A 23158-nucleotide genomic window follows, 5' to 3' on the forward strand; every position below is an offset into this window, starting at 1 on the left:
CGCCGCTCAGCTGGGCCGCGGACCGTCGGCCGCCGGCTCCCGCGCAGGGTCCGCTGTGCGCGCCGCGCCTCCCGGGTTCGCCGGGCCGGGTCGCGGGGCCGCGGAGGAGCCGAGCCAGGGCCGCGCAGGGGACCGTCCCCGTGGTCACTCTGGACGCGGAAGTGCGCTTTCCTTGCTTTGCGTTCAAATAAGAGCTGCAGTCACCCTGGCAGGGGCTCTGGGTCGAATTCCGCGATTGCCCTTCGCATCCTGGGGGCGGGGACCCCGCGTCCGGGTGCACCGGCGGCTCGCGGGGCGCGGAGCGCAGAACGCCCCGGAGGGGAGGGCAGAGCGTTCGGACTCCGGGTCCTTAGCCTGGCAAGGAGACTGCCCGAGAGGTGAGTCATAAAAATAAGTCTCTTTAAGATTGGGGGCTGTTTTCTGAAAGTCTCCCGTCCCGTCCGCTGTCGGCCAGCAGCCGGATGACAAAAACAAACTGTGGCGCAACTGCTCGCGTCCCAGAACCACCTCACCGTTTCCCTTCGAAAACCCGCCGGCGGTGTACCGGACGGAACCTCCAGTGGCCACCGAGTCACCAGAATGGGTGACACCTTATTTTACAGAACTGTGTTCAAGTGGTGGGAGCCCTGCAGGGTCCCCCTCTTTAAAACGGGAAGTATGACAGCCTCCTGTTTACCCCTTTCAGAGTAAAAGCTACTCTTTGCAAGTGCTGGCTGCTTTCCGTCCCCTAGTTGGCTTGTTTACGCCACAAAACCCTCCTCACTTTCCTGTCAGTGAAAATCTAGCCTCCCGGAGAAAAATGCCTCCCATTGGCTCTGTCCTTTTTCTCCTCTGTAGAGCTCAGCAGCCTGCCCCAGCAACATGAAGAAGATTTTCCTTGTAGAACCTGCCATCTGCCTCAGTGCATTTGCCATGACTTTGATCACCCCACTGACCACACAGTACGTGTACCGGAGGATATGGCAAGAAACGGGCAACTACAGTATTGCACTGGACAGCAACATTTCTGAATGTGAAAAAAATAAAAGCAGCCCGATATTTGCATTCCAGGAGGTAAGAAATTAAAATACCCCTAAAACATGCTAAAAAGGAAAGAGTAATGGGATTGTAAATGAAAGGGTACCTGGCACTCATCCTACGTTGCTCTCTCAGGGTCACTGTGAAACTCCTAAACCCCAAACCAAGTGCCCGTCTTCAGTTCTCATCCAGTTTGAGGTTTCCTGACACCTCCACCTGCCTCTGCCACTTCTTTTGTGACACTGGCTCTTCTTCTTCCTCAGAAAACTTCAGAGCAGTCTCATCTCCTCTGTGACTCTCTCCTTCCTCCGTTCCCCTCCCCGACCCCCCAGAAGCCTGAGAGTTGCACTAAGGCCAGCAGGAACTAGAGTGCCCTGGACAGACAGGGCTGGGGTGAAATGGTGTCTCTGCCTCTCCCTTGCCCTCTTTCTCCCATGGCGCATGCATGACCCATCACTGAAAACTGTGGGGCCCGCTCTGCCATGGGGTGGGAGGTGGGACAGCACCAGTCATTCATCATCTGGTGATATCAAGTCATCTCTGACCCCCATGTGTCAGGACCCCTGGGGTGAAGAGCACTCACTTTTGCTCTAAGAACCCTGAAACTATTTAGCCAGACATTACAGAGCCTTCCTCACTCCCTGGGAAGCCTTCTTCCTCTCCCGCCCCCGCAATTGTTCATTCATTTAAAACAAGAGGTCCATCACCGGTCTCCTGTTCCTTCAGGCAGTTTTTAACAAAGTCTACGATGTCCAAATGCAAAGGAGAAAGCATCCAGATTTAGCATTTCCTACCCCCACAATGCCTCAAAAACAAACCTCATTTATAACCTTTGAACTGTTCCTCTTGGGAATATTTTGTGATGGCAAAAGTGTCGTGCTGCCTCCCAAGTCAAAAGATAGGAAGAGTTTACAGGAATTCAGGTCACCTGCCTGCAGGCTCCAAGATTGTCTTCTCAGAAAAAGAGAATTCACAGGTGTGACTGGGAACATCAGAGTGTGGGAGGAAATGGCGGAGTGCCCCAAGGAAGGCTCTGGCACTTCCTGAGGTGGTCCCCAGCTGTCAGGCATACCCTAGCTGGGGTGAGGACTGGGGGTTTGGCCCAGCCCCTACTGTTAACTCATTAACTCGTTTCCTCATTTCCATGGGCGAAATCTCCCTGGTCTAGAAGGGCCAGGCCTCACCTCATGGCTTTTTCTCTCCCTTCAAGAATGTGTCCCATGATCTATGTCATTCCCAGGGAGTAAGAAAGCTCAGTAGGTTGGGAGCAATGGAGAAAGGAGGAGAGGACTAGAGCTTTGGAAACGTCGGCTGCCCTTCCCCTGGTAGAGGGAGCGGAGACAGCCCTTGGTCCAGCCACCTCGGTGGCCTCTGACTGTGCAGGTGATGAATATTGGCTGAAAGCCCCTGCTGCCTAGAGCAGTGGTCTCATTTGGAGGATTTTTGCCAAATTTTTTAATTCATTGACTTGTTTCATTTATTGTTTTTCAATTGGATTAATATTTAAGAGCACATACTGCCCTAGGTCCCTTTCCTTAAAATTGGTGTCCTAGAGCCACAGGTGCTTGTTCTCAGATTGAGGAACTAGAAACCAGCCCCATGCCCACCCCCACTCACAACTGGGACAGGCCATGGCGGCCCTTTCACCTTTTGTTTCTTAGGACCGAGGAACAGTTTTGCTTCTTAGGAGCCACCGTCACTTTTAGCACTTCCTTCTAGACCCTTTTCTGGATACTGTTCCTGCTCAGCTTCTCAGAGAATATTTCCTATTTCTCATCCTTTCAAATCCAAATGAGTGGATTCTGTTCCCTGAGCTCTGTCTCAATTCCCAGCTCTGCTGGGTGGGCTCTGGCTACTTGCTCACTAAAAGAAGTATAGTGATTTGTTGACTGTTCCTGTAACTCTAAAAATAAGAGATGTCTTAGCACAGGGTCAGTCCATGAATGAATGAATGAATGAATGAATGAATGATTTGTCCAGCTCCTATTTTTCTTGCCACTCCCCCAAAAGGTCAATTGTGTATAAAAAGAGTTCATAATACAATAAAGTGTTGAACTTCTTACTGTTAGAGCATATTTCTTTATCCTTCCTACAAACACACATACATGTACATGTATTACAATAAAAAATACTGTGAATTTAAAGGTATAGCTTATAAGAGTAAACTGAGCTATTTCGCTTATATTAACATTTTAAAATCTGTATAGACGAGTCTTATTTTTCAACCCATTCGGAGTTGAGAGATATCTAACATATATCTATATCTATATCTCGTTTTCTGAGTCCTGTGACAGTGCGCTATACCTCCACACTTCTCTCTGGCGGTGCGGGTGATCTCTAAAGGAGCTCTGAACAAAATGAGGAGGCTGTGGGAAGGAAAGGCTTGGCTAAGGGTAGAGAGGTAGGAAATTCTAGGCATGTTTGTTGACTTTTGTGGAAGAATGAATTAATGTTTAGTCCCCTTACCACTCCCTCCTTCCATTGTTAAATGATTCATTTTGAAGTGTTCAGTCGGCCATTGGGTTCTGTTCCCTTCAGACAACTTTCAAGATAGGGACTTTGCTATTGGAGGGGACAACTTAGGGTTACCGACAGATCACAAAGTTGTTCTTGCTCAACAATTTATATATAAATCATTTTTTTAAAATATGCTTTTATTGATTTTAAAGATAGAGGAAGGGAGAGGGAGAGAGAGAGAGAAACATCTACGAGAGCAAAACATCCATCTGCTGCCTCCTGCATGCCCCCTACTGGAGGCATGTGCCCCGACTAGGAATCGAACCGGTGACCTCATGGTGCATGGGACGACATTCAACCAACTGAGCTACTTGGCCAGGGCTATACATATAAACCTTTTAATAACTAATACAGCCCCTTGTTATCAGCAGATAAGGAGTATTTTCTATTTAATTGGAATCAATACATACGTTTTGGCCTATGAAATTGTGACTGCTTTAAAATTGATATTGCTTTCCTTAATTTCTTCCTATCTCAGTACATTGTCATTCTGTCCAGTCTTGGATAGGAAACAGCACTTTTTTTTTTTTTTCTCTGATTTCCCTCATTTATCCTTTATATTATATCATTGTAATTCTCCAGAGTTTAAAAGGCACGCACACAACTTATGTCTTAACTTTGACTTATGATTGAAATATGCTTTGAGTTTGTCTTTGTTAAAATTTGTATTTTAAACATAGGCTAGACATGCGGAGTTTGGTCTTGAGTGAAAGACTGGGTTAGGAAACAGCAGCTAGAAAGGAGAAGACAGGACCCAGGGGGAGGGGGAGGGGAGGAGAAACCCCAAATCTGAACATCTTGTTTGAAAAGTTGATTAAAAGGTAACTTTCATTCATTTATTTATCCAATAAATATTTACCTGATGGCTACTATAGCTGTAGGAGATACAAGGTGTGCTCAGGAAGTCTGATCTGATAAAAATGAACTGGGTAAAACAGTAAACACTGGTCACAGACGAGGGCCTTGTGCCCAGCATGTCATATGTACTTAAAATTTAACCCTCACAGCAGCCTGCAAGGTAGGGGCTGTTGTTATCCCCTCTTGTCCGTTGAAGAAGCTATAGAAAGAAAGAATTTGATCAGGGTCCCACACAGCAAGTTCCAGAGGCATATTTTACTTGATTATTCAGTCAGTCAGTCAATGTTAAGTATCTGCCCTGTTCCGAGCACTGTTCTGGAAGCCAGCGCTGTGTGGTGAAAATAAGGCCTGGCCCTGCCGGAGTGTAGGTCAGAGTAGAGGAGACACACAGTGAGCGATCAATCACTCTGTCCTGTCAAGGAGCAGTATGTCTCCAAAGCAAGCGAGGTCAGGGTAAGGGGATAGAGCCCTTGCTGGGGTTCGTGGAACCATTTTGGATTAAGTGATCTGTCCTGGTAGGCCCTCTACGGAGCTGACATTTGAATTGAGGAAGTGAGCTGTGTGGCAGGTGGAGAGAACAGCAAGTGCAAAAGCAAATGAGCACGGAGTGTTTGAGGAATGAGGAACCGGAGGCCAAATCCAAGAAGTCGTGGTTTCTGGCCACCTACAGCACCACAGGGAGCTGGATTTATTCCAGTGTAAGGACAGCCAGTAGGGGATTTTGAACAAAGGGATGAGAGGAGCTGATGTGTGTTTGTAAAAATCATTCTAATTACTGTGACGATCATCTTAACTGGCTGGATTTGAGTCAGATTCACCCGACACCAGAACTCAATCTTTTTTTTTGAGAGAGAGAGAGTGCGAAACATCTATGTGAGAGCAAAACATCAATCGGTTGCCTCCTACACACCCCTACCAGGGATCAAGCTCACAGCCCAGGCATGTGCCCTGACTGGGAATTGAACCAGCAACCTTTCGGTGCACTGGACAGTGCCCAACCAACTGAGCCACGCCGGCCAGGGCCAGAGCGCAATCATTTTGCCAAAAAATACAACTGGGGAATGGTAACTGTTATGAGAGAAGGTTCGGAGGAAGGAGAGGTTACATCTGTTTGGGACTTGCAGGGAAATCCAAGTTGCACTGTGCCTGGGACTTAGAGAGCGTTTGGGGAGTGAGTGGGGACAGTGCTGAAGTGAAGGTGGACCACCTCTTGGCAACCTCAGTACCAGACTTTCTGCAGCAGGCAGTGGGGAGCTCCTGAAGCTTCCATGCAGGTGGAAGGCATGCTGATAGTGCCTGTGGTCTGCAGGGTGAGGAGACTGGCACTACTTACTGAACTGAATAGAGACCAGTCAGTTGCCAGCGTGGTCCACGTGAACACTAATGTGAGTTGTTGCTCCATTGACAACCGTGGGCTATAAAGAAAGAAAGGGGGCCCTGGCCGGTTTGGCTCAGCGGTTGGAGCTTCGGCCTGCGGTCCAGAGAGACCCGGGTTCCATTCTCGCTAAGGGCATGTACCTCGGATGAGGTTTGTCCCCGGCCCTGGTTGGGTCGTGTGGGTGGCAGCCACTCGATGTGTCCCTTTCACCTTGATGTTTCTCTCTCTCTCTCTCTCTCTTCCTCTCTCTCCCTCCCACTCTATCTGAACAACAACAACAACAACAACAACAAAAATGAAAAAATGTCCTCGGGTGAGGAAAAAAAAAAGAAGGCAAGAGGCCTGAGAACAGGGTGGGCAGAATAGACCGTGTCGGGGGGCACAGGTGAAGGGAAGGCCAGAGCTAAGAGGACTTAAATTTTGAGTCTGAGCGATGAGAACATTTCCTGGCCACATAAAATTGTTTGAATTACATGAGTGCGTAAAAATAGAAATAGACTCATTACTTAAAACAACACATGAATTCAGTATTTGATAGTTGTGGGGTTCATCCGTTTAGGGTGCTTCTAAATATTCCATGAATAAATCTTTTTTAATGAGTTTAGTATTTCCCATTATAAAAATGGCACATACCCTTTGTATAAAATTTGGAAAACAAGGAGAAGTGGCAGAAAATGCTTTTAAATCGCTCCAAATTCTCTCCGTCAAATAACTGGGGCAGCAGTTGTTACAGCTGCCAGTCTGTGTGTCCGCAGGCGGCTTGGTCCTGGGGCAGAGTTTATCTCGCTCCTCCGTTTACCGCCCGCTTCCCCTTGTAGTCAGGGCAAAGCTCCTCTTTGGGTTTTATCTTAATCTTTAGTAAATAAAGGAATGTTTCTCACTCATCTGTTTGTGGAGACACAGGTACAAAGGACATCCAAGCTCTTCCTAAACAAGGTCTGTCAAAGATGACACTTACAAATGACATTCATCCCCCCTGAGGAGGAGGGAGAAAGACGTGTGACGGGCAAGGACAGCGCTCTGGTTAGAACAGCGCTCTGATCTCTGTGCTAACTGTTCACACAAGAATAAGATCTCATCACACGGTCAGTCCCCGAGGCCTCAGGGTCTGTGGATCCCGTGTGAGACGGACACACATTAACACACACATTTCAATTTTCATGGGTCAAAGTCCCCACCATGGAATTCAAATATTATGACTGGGCAATGATGATGATATCACTTTTTGCCATTTGTTTTGTGGACTGGATGAAGATTTCAACTGTATAAACCCACACACCAGATTCCCCATCCCCGACCTGCTGGCAATGTGTAGTATACACCCCGCTATTTTTATGTTCATTGTACAAACCTCTGTAAACACATTGTCTTCTTTTTATTTCTTTGCAGGAAGTTCAGAAAAAAGTGTCTCTCTTTAATCTGCAGATGGACATAAGTGGGTTAATTCCCGGTCTAGTGTCCACCTTCATCCTTCTGTCCCACAGTGATCACCTTGGACGAAAATTCCCTCTGATTTTGACCTCCGCCAGTGCTCTTGTGACCAGCGCCTGGCTCTGTCTGCTTTCCTATTTTGCCTTTCCATTCCAGTTTTTGATTGTATCTACCTTCATTGGGGCCCTTTTTGGCAATTCAACCACATTTTTGGGTGCCTCTTTCGCCTACATAGTTGATCAATGTAAAGAAGAGAAACAAAGGACCATTCGAATAGCTATCACTGACTTCCTACTTGGAATTGTTACTGGGTTAACAGGGCTGTCTTCTGGCTATTTTATTAGAGAACTAGGTTTTGTGTGGTCCTTTTTCATCGTTACTATGGCTCTTACTGTTAACTTGATTTATATTTTATTTTTTCTTGGTGATTCAATGGAGGAGTCTTTGTCTCAGACTGTCTCCATATCATGCAGTGAAGGCTTTAAAAACCTATTTTACCGAACTTACATGCTTTTTAAAAATGCTGCAGGTGGGCAGCGGTCTTTGCTCTGTTTGTTACTTTTTACAATGATCACTTACTTTTTTGTGATACTTGGCATTTCCCCCATTTTTATCCTCTATGAATTGAATTCACCGCTCTGCTGGAATGAAGTTCTTATAGGTTACGGGTCAGCTTTGAGCAGTATCTCGTTTTTGAGTAGTTTCCTAGGAATATGGGGTTTTTCTTACTGTATGGAAGATATCTACATGGCCTTCATTGGGATTGTCACCACCATGGCAGGAATGGCCATGACCGCTTTTGCCAGGACAACGCTGATGATGCTTTTAGGTGAGTTACAGATGTTGCCTTAGAACTAACTTTGTATTTGGGGTGTATATCAAATGAAAGTCTGTTGGGTGAGAAACTTTCATGTAAAATTCCGTTTAATGCATTCCAATTCCATTAAAGTTAATTTGTTAGAAGCTAGTTTGCCAGAACTGAGCATCAGTTTGCTTTTAAAAAGTAATTCACAGCCCTGGGTGTTGTGGCTCAGGGGCTAGTGTGTCAGCCCTCGCACCGAAGGGTGGCAGGTTCGATTCTCAGTCAAAGACACGTACCTGGGTTGCAGGTTCGATCCCCAGCCCCAGTCAGGGCACATGTGGGAGACAACCTATTGATGTGTCTCTTTCACATTAATGTTTCTCTCTCTCTCTCTCCTCACCCTCCTTCTCTCCCTTCCACTCTCTAAAAAAAAAAATCAATGGAAAAAATATCCTGGGGTGAAGATTAACACACACACAAAAGTAATTCACATAATAACCAGTTTTCCAAATTTGCATATTTTTTTTAAAAAATTGTTCTGAGAAACATTCTTCTTATGAGTCATTTCTTCAATATAGCTTTCACCAAATTGAGTATTTCTTTTTCTTTTTATCCTCGCTGGAGGACTTTTTTCTTTTCATTTATCTTTAGGTAGAGTGGGAGGGAGAGAGGGAGGAAGAGAGAGAGAAACATCGATGTGCGAGAGACACATCAACTGGTCACCACCCACATGACCTCAACCGGGGCCGGGGACAAACTGCAACCGAGGTATGTGCCCTTAGTGGGAACCGAACCCAGGACTCTGGTCCACGGGCCGATGCTCTAACCGCTGAGCCAAACCGGCCAGGGCCAAATTGAGTATTTCTTAAAATGCTGCAAAGAAGGCTATTTTCTGTAAAAAAAAACATTTTAAGAATGATATAGTCTACAGATTTAGAAGAAAAATTCATATTCACTGAAATACATTCAAGAAAAAAATTCTTTATGCCAAGGGTTTGCATATTGATCTTTTGACAGATTGGTCATTTCATAAATTAGCTTTAGATGAATCACTTTTTGACAGATTGGACTGCTACCTTAACGACCTACTGCATAAGTGGTTTTTGTAGGGCTTGAGTAAGGTGCTGCGTCTGAACGGGCTCTGGGCCCGCGGGGAAGGCCAGTGTGGTCCCTGCAAAGGCAGCGTCAGCCTCTTGCTGGCTCCGGGGAAGCAGGGGACCAAACAGAATGGGGCTTAATTTTCATCTCCAGCGCTAGATGATCCTGAGCAGGTTAATTAAATACTCTGAGCCCTCGTTTTTTTCCATCTATAAAATGGACATAGTACTACCTAATTCAGAGGATTATAATGAATATTAGGAGAGATTAGCACAATGTCTCATATACAGTAAATGCTAGTTCTCCTTGAAGTTGCCAAGGCAAAGTAAGGTCCTCTATGTGGAAACATGTTTGAAAACTTTAAAGTGATCTGCAAATGTAATATATTACATTTTTATCATATTCCCCAAAATACTACTGACTATTAAAGGTCATAATTTATGGCCAGATGCAGTTTGTGTCCATGAAGTTTTTCAGCCACAATGATGAACAAGCAAGAAGATAAAGAACCAATTTATCAATAAAAGAAACAGTATAATAAAAGAATGCTAACACTAAAAATGCCAAGTCTCCAAAATCAAAAACAGAGAAAACTAATTAACGGTCTCAACGTGCTACACAAGAGGTTACTACAATAATTAGGGAAATGGAAGATCAGTCCCCGCTGGCGGGTCTGGCCCTCAGACTTCCGTGAACTCTTGCTCTTAGCACTGGAGTTAAGAATTTGAGGGTGAACTGGCCTTAGACTGGCCTGTCTATAGTCCGCCTTAACTCATTAAATAGAATTCTACAATTCATCCAGTCTTTAGATGCAGTGGCTTAGGATGCTTATAGAAATAAGATATTAGACAGAAGGTGTTTTGCGTGGGAACCGCGTGCTCTGACTGCCCCACTCCCCTCGCAGTCCGGCTGCTCTTCCTCTTCACCATCGTGCCGCTCTCAGTTCTACGGTCCATGATGTCAAAAGTGGTTCGTCCTACTGAACACGGTGAGTGTGATTTGCTTAAGGAATAGAAGAAATCTAACCTATACCAACTCAAATCTACGTACAATCAGTGTCTGCTTCTTCGGAGTGTTCTCCAGCCCCTTTTCTGCACGGACTCCTTTGGATCGAGTGGTGAGTTCTGTGTTAGGGAGGGGCTTCTACTCAGACGAGGGAGCCTCTGCCCGAGGTTTCATGCTTCGGAAGGCTTGCCCTGGCCAGCCCTGCCCCCGCAGGAGAGGAGACCTCAGGGCCAGGCTGATATGCCCTCTGGGAGCCCACACCACCTCTCTCCTTCTGCACTCTGGGTGCCTGGGTCCCCTTAATTCCCAGACAGACAGCTCTGGGCTCATCTCCAGCGATGCCTGCTCGAGCTTCTTCCTCAGACCCTTGCTCCCGAAGGAGGACTGTGACCCCGGCGTGCTCACCTCGCGACCAAAGGGGTAGCCAAGCAGTGACTCTTCATGGGAGACCTGGCCTGCCCTTGGAATGGCAGGGCCATGTGTAAAGGGCCCTTGCTGAGCCGGATGGGGCAGGAGATAGAACACACGGTGGGCTGAGCCCGCAGCGGGGGCCGCAGGGCCGAAGGCCCGCTCTCCCGCTGCTGTCGGCTGTCTCAGGGAATTCTGAAAAGTCTGAGGGTGGAAAGCTTATGTCTGCTCCTCCAAATCATTACACAGGCACATTTCTCAGAGTGGGAAGACAGAACATATCTCAGCTAACAGTATGTTAGCCAGAATTATAGCTTTTAAATACCTAGAATATAATATGAAGGCCTCTGATCGTATTGTTATGCTGGGCCTGAGTCAGAGCCCTGGAGCCAACAGGACCCCTCTCAGGTGGTTGCACAGAGACGCCGGAGGCACAGGAGAGAGAAGCGTGCGGTGTGGAGGCGCCCAGGCAGGCAGGGAGCAGAGAAGACACCGCAGCCTTTTTCTCCTCATTCGCCCCCCTGACCAAGTGCAGGAGGAGGTCCCGTGAAGGGAGTCCAGCTCAGGGAGTCCAGCTCACGGTTTGGGAGGTGAGCCCCCACGCACAGAGCAGGGCAAGAGGAGCAACGAGCTGAAGGGGCGACAGAATAACCAGTGCAAAAGAAAAACAAAAATTGAAGTTCTAGTTAGAACTCGTTACTGGTTGACTATCAGGCATATGGGGTTGTCCTCCTTCCCCTTTGTGTCCCCTGACTTATTTCAGGCCTTGCCCTGGTGACATGTTCATATTAACTGTTTATGAATAATTCACAGTTATGCTATTCTATTTATGGCCGTTCAGTCAAACACTGGGGAAGATGGCATAATTCAATAAATTAAAAAATATATTTCTTGATTCTTTTCCTCTCATAAGATGTAGTGGTATATTCACACCGCTGTTTATAGATTATGTGATGATAAGTGGAAAACCACTGAAGAATATACAAATTTGTACGTATAGTAAGTAAAAATCTACTTGCTTCCTTGAATTATGCAGCGGCTATGACACCAAAAGCACAACAGCAAAAGAAAAAAATGATAAATTAGACTTTATTCCAATTAAAACCTTTTGTCCACCATCAAGAAAGTGAAAAGATGACCCACAGAATGGGAGAATATATTTTCAAATCATATGTCTGACAAGGAACTTACATGCAGAATATATAAGACTTCATAAAACTCAATAGCAAAAGGACAACCCAATTGAAAAATGGACACATATTTGAATAGGACATGTCTCCAGAGAAGATATACAAATGGCCAATAAACACATGAAAAGATGGTTAGCATTATTGGGCATCGGGGACAAGCAGATCAAAACCACTAAATGGCTAAAATGAAAAAGACGGTGTTGGTGAGGATGTGGAGACACGGACCCTCATACACAGCTGGTGGGAGTGTGCAGTGATACAGCCATTTTGCAAACACAGTGTGGTAGCTCCTCAGAAAGTTAAATAGAGTTAGTGACCTGTGACTCTGCAATTCCATTCCTAGGTATGTACCCAAGAGAAATGAAAACACATGTTCACCCGAAATTGTGTACACAGATGTTCACAGCATCATTACTTATAATAGCCAAAAAAGTAAAGCAATGCAAATGTCCGTGAACTGATGAATGAATAAGCAAAATGTAGTATATCGGTCCAATGGAATATTATTTGGCAATAAAAAGAAATAAAGTACTGATCCATGCTACAACATGGATGAACCTTGAAATCATTATGCTAAGATTAATGATTCCTTTCTTGAAAGAAGCTAATCACAAAGGCCACATGTTATATAAATATGATTGCATTTATATGACATAGTCAGGAAAAGCAAATCCACAGAGACAGAAATTATATGAGTGCATTCCAGGGGCTGGGGAGAGGAGGAGTGATTGCTGATGGGTACAGGGCTTTTTGGGGGCGAGGAAAACATTCTAAAATTAGATGGTAGTGATGGTTGCAGGTGCCCAACTCTGTGAACACACTTAGAGCCACTGAACTGGGCAGTTAAAGGGGCGTTTACGGCATGTGAATTACATCTCAGGCTGTTCAGGGAAAAAACAAAAGTCCTACCTGCTTGACTTAGAGCCAACATAGACTGGTCAAGATGCATAGTCTATTTTTGTTTATATTTTGTTTCATTTACTTATAAAGGCTTTAAAAAAGTCATCTCATATTGTTAAATGTACTGACATTTTTAAATGTTTAGTTTACACTGAGGACTTTCCTATTCTGAATTGTGGTAACTTTTAGCTTTATCCTATTGTCTTTGGAGCTACTATGTATTGTATATAAGGGACTTGAGCATCCACGGATTTGGGTATCTGCGGGGGTCCTGGACCCAATGGTCCACAGACAGGGGACAACTGTAGTTAAGTTTTCGACCGTAGGGGGTGGGGGAGCAGCACCCTTAATCCCTGTCTTGTTCAAGATCAATGTATTGTGTTTTCAGCATCTCACACATGAAGTCGAAGGAGAACTCTTGACCTCAGTTTCTTCACCCACAAAATGGGTTACTGACTTCTCAGGGATTTTGAGGGACTAGTTTTCATTCACCAAGTAGTGCCCCCATGTTTGTTCTTTTCAATGAATACATTTGGTTTTTTTTCCATTCGTTTTTGTTTGTTGTGTAACTCAGCCTTTTTTTTCCTCCCCCTGAACCCCCACCCCAAACAGGGACCCTGTTTGCTTGCATTGCTTTCTTAGAGACACTTGGTGGAGTCACTGCAGTTTCGACATTTAATGGGATTTACTCAGCAACTGTTGCGTGGTACCCAGGCTTCACCTTTCTGCTGTCTGCTGGTCTGTTACTAATTCCAGTGATCAGTCTATGGTATGTACCTGTTTTTAATCATTTTATCAAAGGATGGCTGAATTAAATGAATCCCCTAACCTCACCAGTAAAAGTGCATAGATCTGTTGAAGTTTGGCCTCAGAATGTGCTTTTCTCAAAAAATTTACCCATGAAGCCCTGGCCATTTTGGCTAAGTGGTTAGAGCGTTGGCCTGCGGTCCAGAGAGACCCAGGTTCGGTTCCCGCTAAGGGTGCATACCTCGGTTGCAGTTTGTCCCCGACTCTGGCTGGTCGTGCGGGTGGCAGCCACTCGATGTGTCCCTTTCACGTCGATGTTTCTTTCTCTCTCTCTCTTCCTCTCTCTCCCTCCCACTCTATCTGAACAAAAAGTGGGAAAATGTCCTCAGGTGAGGATTAAAAAAAAAAAATTTACCCATGAAGACATCTGTCAATAATTTTGAAGACAGGAAAAAAGAGACAGCGACATGGCTGACCAGAACTAGGAAAAAGATAATTGGTCAGTTAGAGACTCTGAGAAGTTGACCCTGTCTCTTTAAATATGAGCAATTGATTAAATTAGCATCTAAGAGAAGATACATCTCTGTATATAGACAGAGAGAGATTTAAACTATGATTTCCTAGAGTGTAATGTCCCCTGATGGTCAAGGATTTGGATTCTTGGATACTGATAAGAGCAGAGAGCAGCACTCAATACTGGACATTCTTTTTCCAGACAGTTGGCTTATCTAGTGACTCCGTTTTTAATTGTCCTTATCCAATAAATACCAAGTACAAAATGCTGTTGATGAATAGTACATAGAATGAAGAGATTAGGCCAGAGGCATAAACATACGAGAGATAATTTATTTCTCGCTTCGCCTTTTAATTAGCAGAAAAGCTAATTAGGTAAGTGGTTGCTCAAGTGCCCAAAAACTTTTTATTTGACCCATTCTTGGGGCTAAACCTTGAGCTGAGAGCTCACTCACCTGCCTCCACTGGACTTGGCCGACTCCCCGTGGTGACAGCGTGGTCGTGATGCCGCAGGGGAGAAGGTGGGGCCCAGCCTTCGGGCACTGCTGTCCTCTCCAGCACTGTGGGAGGTGGCTGTGGGCACAGGAGGGCAGGACCTGTGTGCCCGGCCGCAGGCATTCCCCCAGGACTGTGACCTCCTTAGAGGGCTGGCCCTTGTCTCGTTCATGGTAGGACCTCAGTACATACTGTCTCAGGCGAGTTCTGGTACCGCGGTCTGTGTGAGACAGAGTGCAGTAGTGTTTACAGTTCCTCTGTAATTTTGATGAAAAGTGATTTTTACTAGGCATCTTTTTAAAAAAGAGATGATCAAATTGGCAAAATTGAAAGTACCTGGTCTGCTAGTGAGCACATGATGAGGCAGTCAACCTTCTACACTGCTGGGAGCAATGTTATTCAGCACTCATTTTCGGAAAACAGTTCAGAAACACATCATCAAAAGCCTTCTCAGAAGTCCATAGTGTTTGACCCAGTGATTCCTTTTAGAAAGCTATCCTAAGGAAATGATCAGTAAGGTCAAGATTTATATATAAAGAAGTTCATTATGGCAATAAAAGTCTTAAGTGACCAAAGTGTCCCACATGGTTAAATATAGTGCATCCATAGCATGAAAAGCGCTACAAGAAGTGCCTGCGTGGGGAGTAGAATCGTGGGTGCTCTTCATTTCCGTCTTCATACACTTACAGGTGTTCGGTTACAGACACGCCACTTCTGTAACTGGAGCAGGCGGCGCCGCTGGGTAAAAGGCAGTTATCCCTTTCATAATGCTTCCAAGAGCGTCAGTGCAGGTGGTCTTCTGAGAGGTTTTTACCCTGTACTGTTCAATATTTTTTAAATTAAAATTACACGCTGTTTTTATTTCCAGGTGGCCCGTTGCCCTAGGTTCGGTTACAGCTTTGGACATGGACTTCAGTCCCAGCTTTAGTCATAACTGTTTTTTGTGGACTACTCAGAGTAGACAGGGGGCCAAGTGCACATTTTAGGGCTCTGGAAGAAAAAGAACATGTAGTTTTATTTATTTATTTTTTTTGTGGTACGTGCCCCTTGCACCGAACCCGGGACTCTGTGGTCCGCAGGCTGACGCTCAATCGCTGAGCCAAACTGGCCAGGGCAAGTACATGTAGTTTTAGATTCTTTTCAGAATGCTATGGACAATGAGCCTGTTAGACTCAAAATACCAGTACAGTGATACCTCGGTTCTCGAACATAATTCGTTCCAGGAGGACGGTCGAGAACCGAATTGTTCGAGAACCGAAGCAATGAAACCCAATAGGAAAGCGGACTCCACAAAGCGTGACTCTCTCTCTGCACTCACACTGATGACGCCAGCAAGGCGCGCTGGGCCGAATGAACGCCATTCGGCTCAACTCGGAAGTTCGAGTTCCAAATATTTGTTCGGATTCCGAGACAAAAGTTTCTCGAATCCTGATTTGGTCGAAAACCGAGGCGTTCGAGAACCGAGGTATCACTGTATGTTCTTTCTATGTATAATCTGCATAATTTATCAGAAGCCATGTAACAGGGGAAAGTGGAGTACAGACTGTTTAGGTGTTGCCTTAGTCACAATTTAAAATGTCCTGTTTGCTTGTACAGTGTCGTCAAGTGCCGCAGCTGGAACAAGAGAAGCAACGCACTTCTTATCCAAGAAGAATCCAATGAAGACGCTTCGGACCAATGATGCATTGTGATTTCAAAACCATGCACATGCCATGTACTCTGGCTTCTGAGACACACAGCCCGGCTGCGTCATCAGTACTTCAGGAACAGTCAGTGTTACGTGTCCTTTCTTCTGAGAGGAGTACAGGCTCCAGCTCCCGCAGGTCCGAGCACTTAGAGCACTTTATGAACATGTGTGACGTATCTCCAGCACGGAGAACGCATCTCAAAGCGCTTCCCCTTTTTGGATTTACAAAAGGAACTGAAACTTAACAGTATCAGGAGGGATTAGGACCTTTGATATGATCAAATGCAATAATCAATACAAATACTCCAACTCTCATACTGAGACCAAGGAGAACGCATTACCTCAGTTTCTTCATCTGTAAAATGGGTTTCTGACCTGTCTCCAGGATTTTGAAGGACAACTGTCGAAAATTATGATGAGTCATTCATCGATAAGAAAATAATAATGGAAGTTTCAAATATTCATAATTTTACCTCTACATAGGTAATGTTTTGTTTTATAGAGCCCATCAAGGTGCTGTTGATAGTGAAGGCTTTTAATGGATGCAAAATCCTTGAAGAATACATATTTTCACTTCTCTTAATATGTTTCATCAGTGACAGGCATGATAATATTTCTGTATGTAACAAAGGAGTAATTGGAAAAAAAAATCAGGTTATAAATAAAATGGTTTCTAAAGAAATGTAAAATGGAGAAAACAGTCATTTGGGAAGTAAAGTAATATTATAGCACCAGTCTTTGTTCCTTATTTCTGTCAAAGGGTAGCCATTTCTTACTGCCTTACACCCATCCTGGGGTCTACCCTGGTCCCTGAAAACTCCGCATTGTTTCATCTTTTACACACTTGCCCTTCCTCCCTGGCGACAATGAAACTTCTATGTCTCAGCCAAACTGTTGCTTCCTCTGTGAAGCCTTGACATCTGTGCCCGCGCCTACCCCCTGCCCCGCCCAGCGTCCTGCAGAGCCCCGCAGCTCTGTCTCCTTCTGTCCTGGCATGTGTCGTGGCTCTGTGATGTGTGTTTCCCCCATGGGACAGGAGCACCTTGAGGAGAGGGACAATCTGATTCCTCATTGTATCCTCAATAAATGTTTGTTAAACCAAATGCAAAATTTTGTTTTCACTGGTAAAAATCATTTAAAGCTACAGATTTAATGCATCAGGAGAGTAACCGCTGATACTTATTAAGCCAGCCTTGCAAGTAAATGGGAAAATATGGTAGCCCGTGCGCTTTTTAAATTGGTTGATGGTACTTTTCACAGGTCCTTCGGTATCTCCCATCTTCTAAGTTACCACATGTAATAACACCAGTGCCTTGAAGCAGAACCAGCTGATTAACTGCTTTGTACTCTTGAAAGCAGATAGCCTTCTGTTTGATAGCATTGCTTGTGGCTTTTTCCTACAGGGAAATCAGCGATTGCCTAACCAGCAAATAGCACTCATCATTTAAAATACTAGACATTCTTGCCCGGGCTGGTGTGGCTCAGTGGGTTGGAGCGTCATTTCACGTGGGTTCCATTTCCAGTCTAGGTTTCGGGTTCGATCCCCAGTCAGGGCACGTGTGGGATGTGTCTCCTACTTCGATGTTTCTCTCTCTCTCTCCCCCACTTTCCTCTCTCTCTAAAATAATAATGATGATGATAATAATAATGATAATAAAACACCAGGAGTTCTTATTTCCAAGACCATTCCTCTCAGGTATTGGAGCCCATGTAAGAATTGAGTAATGCTCAGGTTTATTTTTGTTTTCCTTCCTGTGCAATGCTCATTCCAAACCCAAAGAACAAGTACTTTCCTGTTTACAAAGTGTGTTCTCATCACCTAAGTTCATCCTCTCAATAACCCTGTCTCACAGAGCTTCATTTCCGCACTTTGCAGACAAGCAGGATGAGTCCCACAGGGACGTGACTTGACCAGTAGGCAGCAGCCCTGCACAGGGACGGACTTGGTCCTGCTGAGGTTCTTCCCAATTAGGTGGACGCCTGGCAGGTTATAAATCCAATATCAAGAATTGTGTCAGCTAGAGTATGAGATGACCCCCCCCCAAAAAAAAACCCCACACTAGCACTATCTATACCCAACCACAGTGCCGGCAATATTGCCTCTTGAAGTTAGGCGAGATGGTCTGTGATAGCCTCCCCTCCTGCCCGGCCTGCCACGGTTTCGCACACTCCAGCCGAACTGAAGAGAGCACAGGTGATGCTGTTTAATACGCTGGAGGGTGGACAGATGACTCAGTTGAGCAAAAAGTACTTGAGATGTAGTGAAGTATATCAGGGGACTGGATTGAGGTGGCCCAGGGTAAAAATACGGCCTGAGTGAGCTTAGTGATCTCCAAAGTGACTATCCTAAGAGGTTAGTGAATGGGATGCTGAAGAGAGGGACGTGCCTGCTGAAGGAAGGGGGTACACAGCTAAGGCAGAACTGGGCAAAAAGCCACCATCTAATCTCCTGTAACGTAACCTGTTTGCCTGATTATCAGAAGAAAGTATACTAACGGAGTGACTTTTTCTTATGAAGTTCATACAAAGAGAAACAGAAAGGAAAAACGTGTTCCTTTTATGGAGCACTGTTACTAGGGGGGTTAGATATACCATATCTAATAGAAATGAATATTGTCATCACTAGAGAGGGTATGTTTCTTTAAGGCTGGACTCTTCAATAGGATTACTGCAGCCTGCATTGCACTGCCGCAAATATCCCTTTTCTCCACCCCTGTGGTCACTAAATAATCCTTTGGTTACTCAATCAATATCCAACACTCTTGCTAATAAGAATAGGTCCCCTAGGTTTAGTTCTCTTTTAAAGAAATGCCTGTATCTCAGAACCACCTGAGGAAATTACAGACGTGCCTGGAGATTCTAATCAGTCCGTCTGGAGGGGGGTCGTGGAAGCTACTTTGAAAACCTCCCCAGGTGACAGATGCACATCCAGATGTGGAAACCACTGCCCCAGATGAGTACTTGTCATCCCTAAATGCACAAGAGCATAACTAGAGTGGGGTGGAAAGTAAAACACACAAATACCAAGCCAGTGGTTCTTAGTCTCTGCTGCCAGGTGGAGTCGCCAGGGGGCCCTTTACCACCCCCACGCCCAGGTGCTAGTCCACGCTGAGGTCAGAATTTCTGGGAGGGGGAGGCAGACGTTCATTTTTCAAATGTTCTCCAGGTGATTCCAGTGTGCAGGCAGGGCTGAGAATCACTACTATAGATGAGAGGCCAGAGAGTAAATGTTTTAGGCTTTGTGGGTCAGGTCATCACAGCACAAAGCAACCTCAGACCATACAAAAAAAGACCGTGCTTGGCTGTGCTCCAACAGAGCAGCCAGCTGAATTGGGCCATGGGCAGTAGTTTGCCCAATACCTGCTCTACATGGAAGACACGTATTCTGGTTACTGGAGAGGTGTGTCCTTCTATGTAATTATTGACATTTTAGAGTATAGAATGCATAAAATAGTGTAAACATGAAACTCTTGGTACATACAGTACCCGGCTGAGTGGGGGCTTGAAAAATAAGTCTTATTTGATTAGCTTGAGGCTGAACCAGGTTGATTCTGGCTGCAGTGACAGAAGTTTCTGGACCTACATGGCTTCTGATCATTACTTAGGGATTGCTTTCTTAGGGATGATATGTTCTTAGGATATGATCAAGATGGGACCTAGCCCAAACAGTTTCATTGCCAAACAGTTAAGGAATAAACAAATCAATTCTACACAAGTGTTCCCAGAAAATAGAAGTGAGGAACACTTCTCAGCTCATCCTTTGAGGTCAGCGTTATCCTGACGCAAAACAAGACAAAGAAATTACAAGGAAAACAACTAAGTTTAGGGAACCAAAAAGAGTAATAACAATTCTCCAGCTTGGAGACCGTCCGTGAAGTGTTCAAATCTGTTTGCATCACCTACCTTGTCTTACAAGGAAGTAGGTAGAGTCCACAGCTTGCTTGGCACTTGGCGAGTGGCTGACTGCATAACTGTGTTTTTGGTCAAGAGGAGCATTTACAGGGACATGAAAGTTAGCTAAGTTTCCATATGATGTGGCAACTGGGCAGGGGAAACTCCATCTTGGGCCTAGAAAGTTATTTCAACACTACAGAGTAATAGTCCTCTTGAGGCTTCTGTAGGTTGGTTTGAGGATTTGAACTTGTTATTTACTTGCCTTCAGGCAGAAGCAGCCACCCCACCATTCAGGCGTCTCCACGTTCCGGTTGCTCAGACCTCGCTATGCATTGGCCGCGTGACTTTCGGTGCCTTGGGAGAGCTGCTTACAGCTGCCTGCCAACGAAGCCCCGCCCCCGCCCAGGTGCACTGCCTGCTGCCTCAGTCTGACAGCTGATCCCGGGTTCTCACAGCTCCGCGATGAAAGGTTTAAACAGAACACCGTGCCCCTCTTTGAGCCTTTTATGTTCCTTTTGTCTTCTGTTAGATTTTCGGAATACAGTGCCTGCTTGTAAGCCAGGTGAGGATGGAGCAAGGCTATGGCTGCCCTCGCTTGTCCTGATCTCTGACTTTCTCATGCCGTCGGGCAAAACATCAGTGGTGTTAAGGTCAGCAGTGTTTCTCCTGCGGCTAACACAGGATTTATTTGGTATGAACTTCCTTGGTAATCTATGAGTCCATAGGATACCTCAGGGAAAGAGAAATGGGGAAAACCTGGCTTCATAAACTTGTCAGCCAAAACATGTTCTTTGCTCATGGCCAATCTATTTCAGTTCTCTGGGGACGTGTTCCCTCCAACGCCAACTGTCAGATGCGTTACCCTATCACTCAGATAGCCTGACCACAAGAGCCGATTCGAGCAAAACAGCTAAAAGCAAGCCCTGGGCGGTTGCTCAGTGGTTAGAGCACCGGTCTGCGGAGAGTCCTGGGTTTGCTTCCCGCTAGGGGCATGTACCAAAAAAATAAATTAAAAAATAAAAGCAATGCCTTACTGGAAAGTGGCATCAGAAATCTGAATACTGATTGGACATCTAATTATAAGGAATTACTGTTAAGTTAGGTATGATAATAGTACTGTGGTAATGTTAGTTTTATACACTGAAATATTTACACATAGAAATGATGTCTGGAATTCCTTTCAAAATAATATTGTAGGGAAAGTAGGAGGAAATTCAAGGAGCTAGATGGTGGAAACATGAGATCATACTGTTTTTTTCTATCTACTTTTGGATGTTTGAAATTATGATAACTATAACTACAGTATCACGAGTATATTCAATATTCTGTGAAATACCATTAATCTTTAGAATTAATACCATTAATGCCAAAAGTTAAATTTAGCACTTTAACCCCAATGTAATTTTATTTTCAAATTGAAGGTCTAAGTATTCAATAAATGTAGAAATAATGGAATATCACATTTTTTCAGCCCTCTCCTATCCCCAACGACCATGTTATAAATGACTGAAGGGAAGATTTTTCATAGATGCTAAAACCTCTGGGTGAAAGGTTCTTGGAAACAAGACATACTCGGGTCTTCAATTTTTTACTCCACAGATTTACACATTACAGAAGAAACTGCGTTCACAGAGGAGCACTCTGGTGGCCACACCTGCTGACCAAGTGACCACACTTAGCGACTCCACTGAAGACACACCTGTGGCTCCTGTTGTGCCGCGGCAAGAAGTCCATGTCACCACCTTTGTAGATTCTTGCCAAAAATATGTATCTTGAGTCTACTCAGGAGGAAATTAGAAAAGATGTTGATAATTGGTGAGTCTATGTGAAGGTTATCTGGGGTGTTCATTGTATTGTTCTTTCAGTTTTTCTCTAAGTTAGAAATTGTTCACAATAAAAAGTTGCTGAAAATATAATGTAGCATATTGTTTTGCAAGATTTCTATGTAATACAGGAGAGAGAGAGGAAAAAAGGTGGCTTAAGTATTGCGTTAGAATCAAGCGATCTCTCCTAAGTTAAAGCAGAATTCCACCTGTCCTCCGGTGTCCCAACTCCGCCCCTCCGCTTTGCGGCTGTTCCCTCAGAGAGGAACACAGCTTCCTGTCTCCACAAGGCCAGACACCGAGCTGACAGAGGACAACTGACGAAGCACGTCTGCTGACTCCAGAAACAAATGGAAGATCTGGAAGCAAACTCCAAATTTTCAAAACTTGGTGTTTTTTTTTTTTAAGGAAAAAAGATGTTAAAGACTCTTCCATTTTTTTTCAATTAGAAAAAAAAAAAACCTGCTGAAATTCTATTAAACTAACAGTACATTCTCATTCTTTAATATGATTTAAGGGTCTATAATAAGTCAAACTAAAAGTACAGGTTCTTAATGAAGCATTGTTTTACGTGAAGGCACCGATTTCAATTTTGAAATCATGAGCTAAACACGTCCAATGAAGTCATGGCGTTTTTGGTTTTGCTTTATTGAAGGAGTCAAAATGTATGCTTAGATTTCAAGTGTTTGAAAAGAAAGTAACCAATTGTAGATTCCAGTGGAAGATTATATACAAGGTGTTTCCATTTTTCAAAGTCATCTACTTGTTCAGATCATCATTCACTTTCTTGCATCTGCATCAGAGAAATAAAATGCAGGAACACTGGATCGAACTGATGTGTACTCTTGGAACAGGGTAGCACCCCGCCAAGGGACAACTGCTGAGAAATGATACGGCTATCATTTATATTTTGCACAGAGGGTAAGAAGAGATGAGTTTAGTGGAAGAGCTCCATGGTGTGCTAAACAGTGCCAATTCTTTCTGCCACACCCAAACACTTCCAAACAATAAAACCCACACGTTCTTTTATTCTCATATAGACTGAAAGGCTTCATATAGAATTAGGTTGCACCCTCATTAGGTATGTTTCTCTCTTTTATTGTGAATTTTATCACTAGTGTTAAGAAAATAAATTTTAATCAGCCACCAACCTACAAAATTCCTCTTGAACTCAAAGATTAGTATTTTACAAGCAAAACAGAGACAATGAAAATACTAAACTAATTCTTCAATAAAACCAGAATCTAAAGGGAAAAAAAATGCCTAATTGAAGAATTGGCACGTAGGCAAGTAACTCGAGACTTACAACTGACTCTTTCCAAGGAACGTGAATAATTACCTGTAGATTAGAACATTTTCAAAATAAAAAGTCGGTGAAAATATGTGGTTTATGCT

General features: G+C 44.5%; 1 protein-coding gene across 2 annotated transcripts; it reads left to right on the top strand.

Moving 5' to 3' along the window:
- Positions 1–105: 105 nt before the first annotated feature.
- SLC46A3 (solute carrier family 46 member 3) lies at positions 106–17011 on the top strand. Of its 2 annotated transcripts, XM_036251967.1 has the most exons (6): positions 107–377; positions 838–1053; positions 7160–8030; positions 10006–10089; positions 13217–13373; positions 15956–17009. In XM_036251967.1, exons 2-6 carry the CDS (start codon positions 862–864, stop codon positions 16038–16040), a joined length of 1389 nt encoding a protein of 462 aa, XP_036107860.1. In that variant the 5' UTR covers positions 107–377; positions 838–861; the 3' UTR covers positions 16041–17009. The 2 variants fall into 2 exon arrangements, with proteins under 2 accessions (XP_036107861.1, XP_036107860.1); XM_036251968.1 differs by lacking the exon at positions 10006–10089 and having other exon boundaries at positions 106–377; positions 15956–17011.
- The last annotated feature ends 6147 nt before the right edge of the window (positions 17012–23158 follow it).

Source organism: Molossus molossus, unplaced genomic scaffold (assembly GCF_014108415.1).
Source record: "Molossus molossus isolate mMolMol1 unplaced genomic scaffold, mMolMol1.p scaffold_m16_p_10, whole genome shotgun sequence".
NCBI lineage: Eukaryota > Metazoa > Chordata > Mammalia > Chiroptera > Molossidae > Molossus > Molossus molossus.

What these genes read in the sequence shown, in the direction of transcription:
- SLC46A3 (XM_036251967.1), top strand. Translation starts at nt 862, where the DNA reads ATGAAGAAGATTTTCCTTGTAGAACCTGCCATCTGCCTCAGTGCATTT. An exon ending in GGTTCGTCCTACTGAACACG is followed by an intron (nt 10,090 to 13,216) that starts GTGAGTGTGATT and finishes CACCCCAAACAG; the next exon opens with GGACCCTGTTTGCTTGCATT. An exon ending in ATTCCAGTGATCAGTCTATG is followed by an intron (nt 13,374 to 15,955) that starts GTATGTACCTGT and finishes TTGCTTGTACAG; the next exon opens with TGTCGTCAAGTGCCGCAGCT.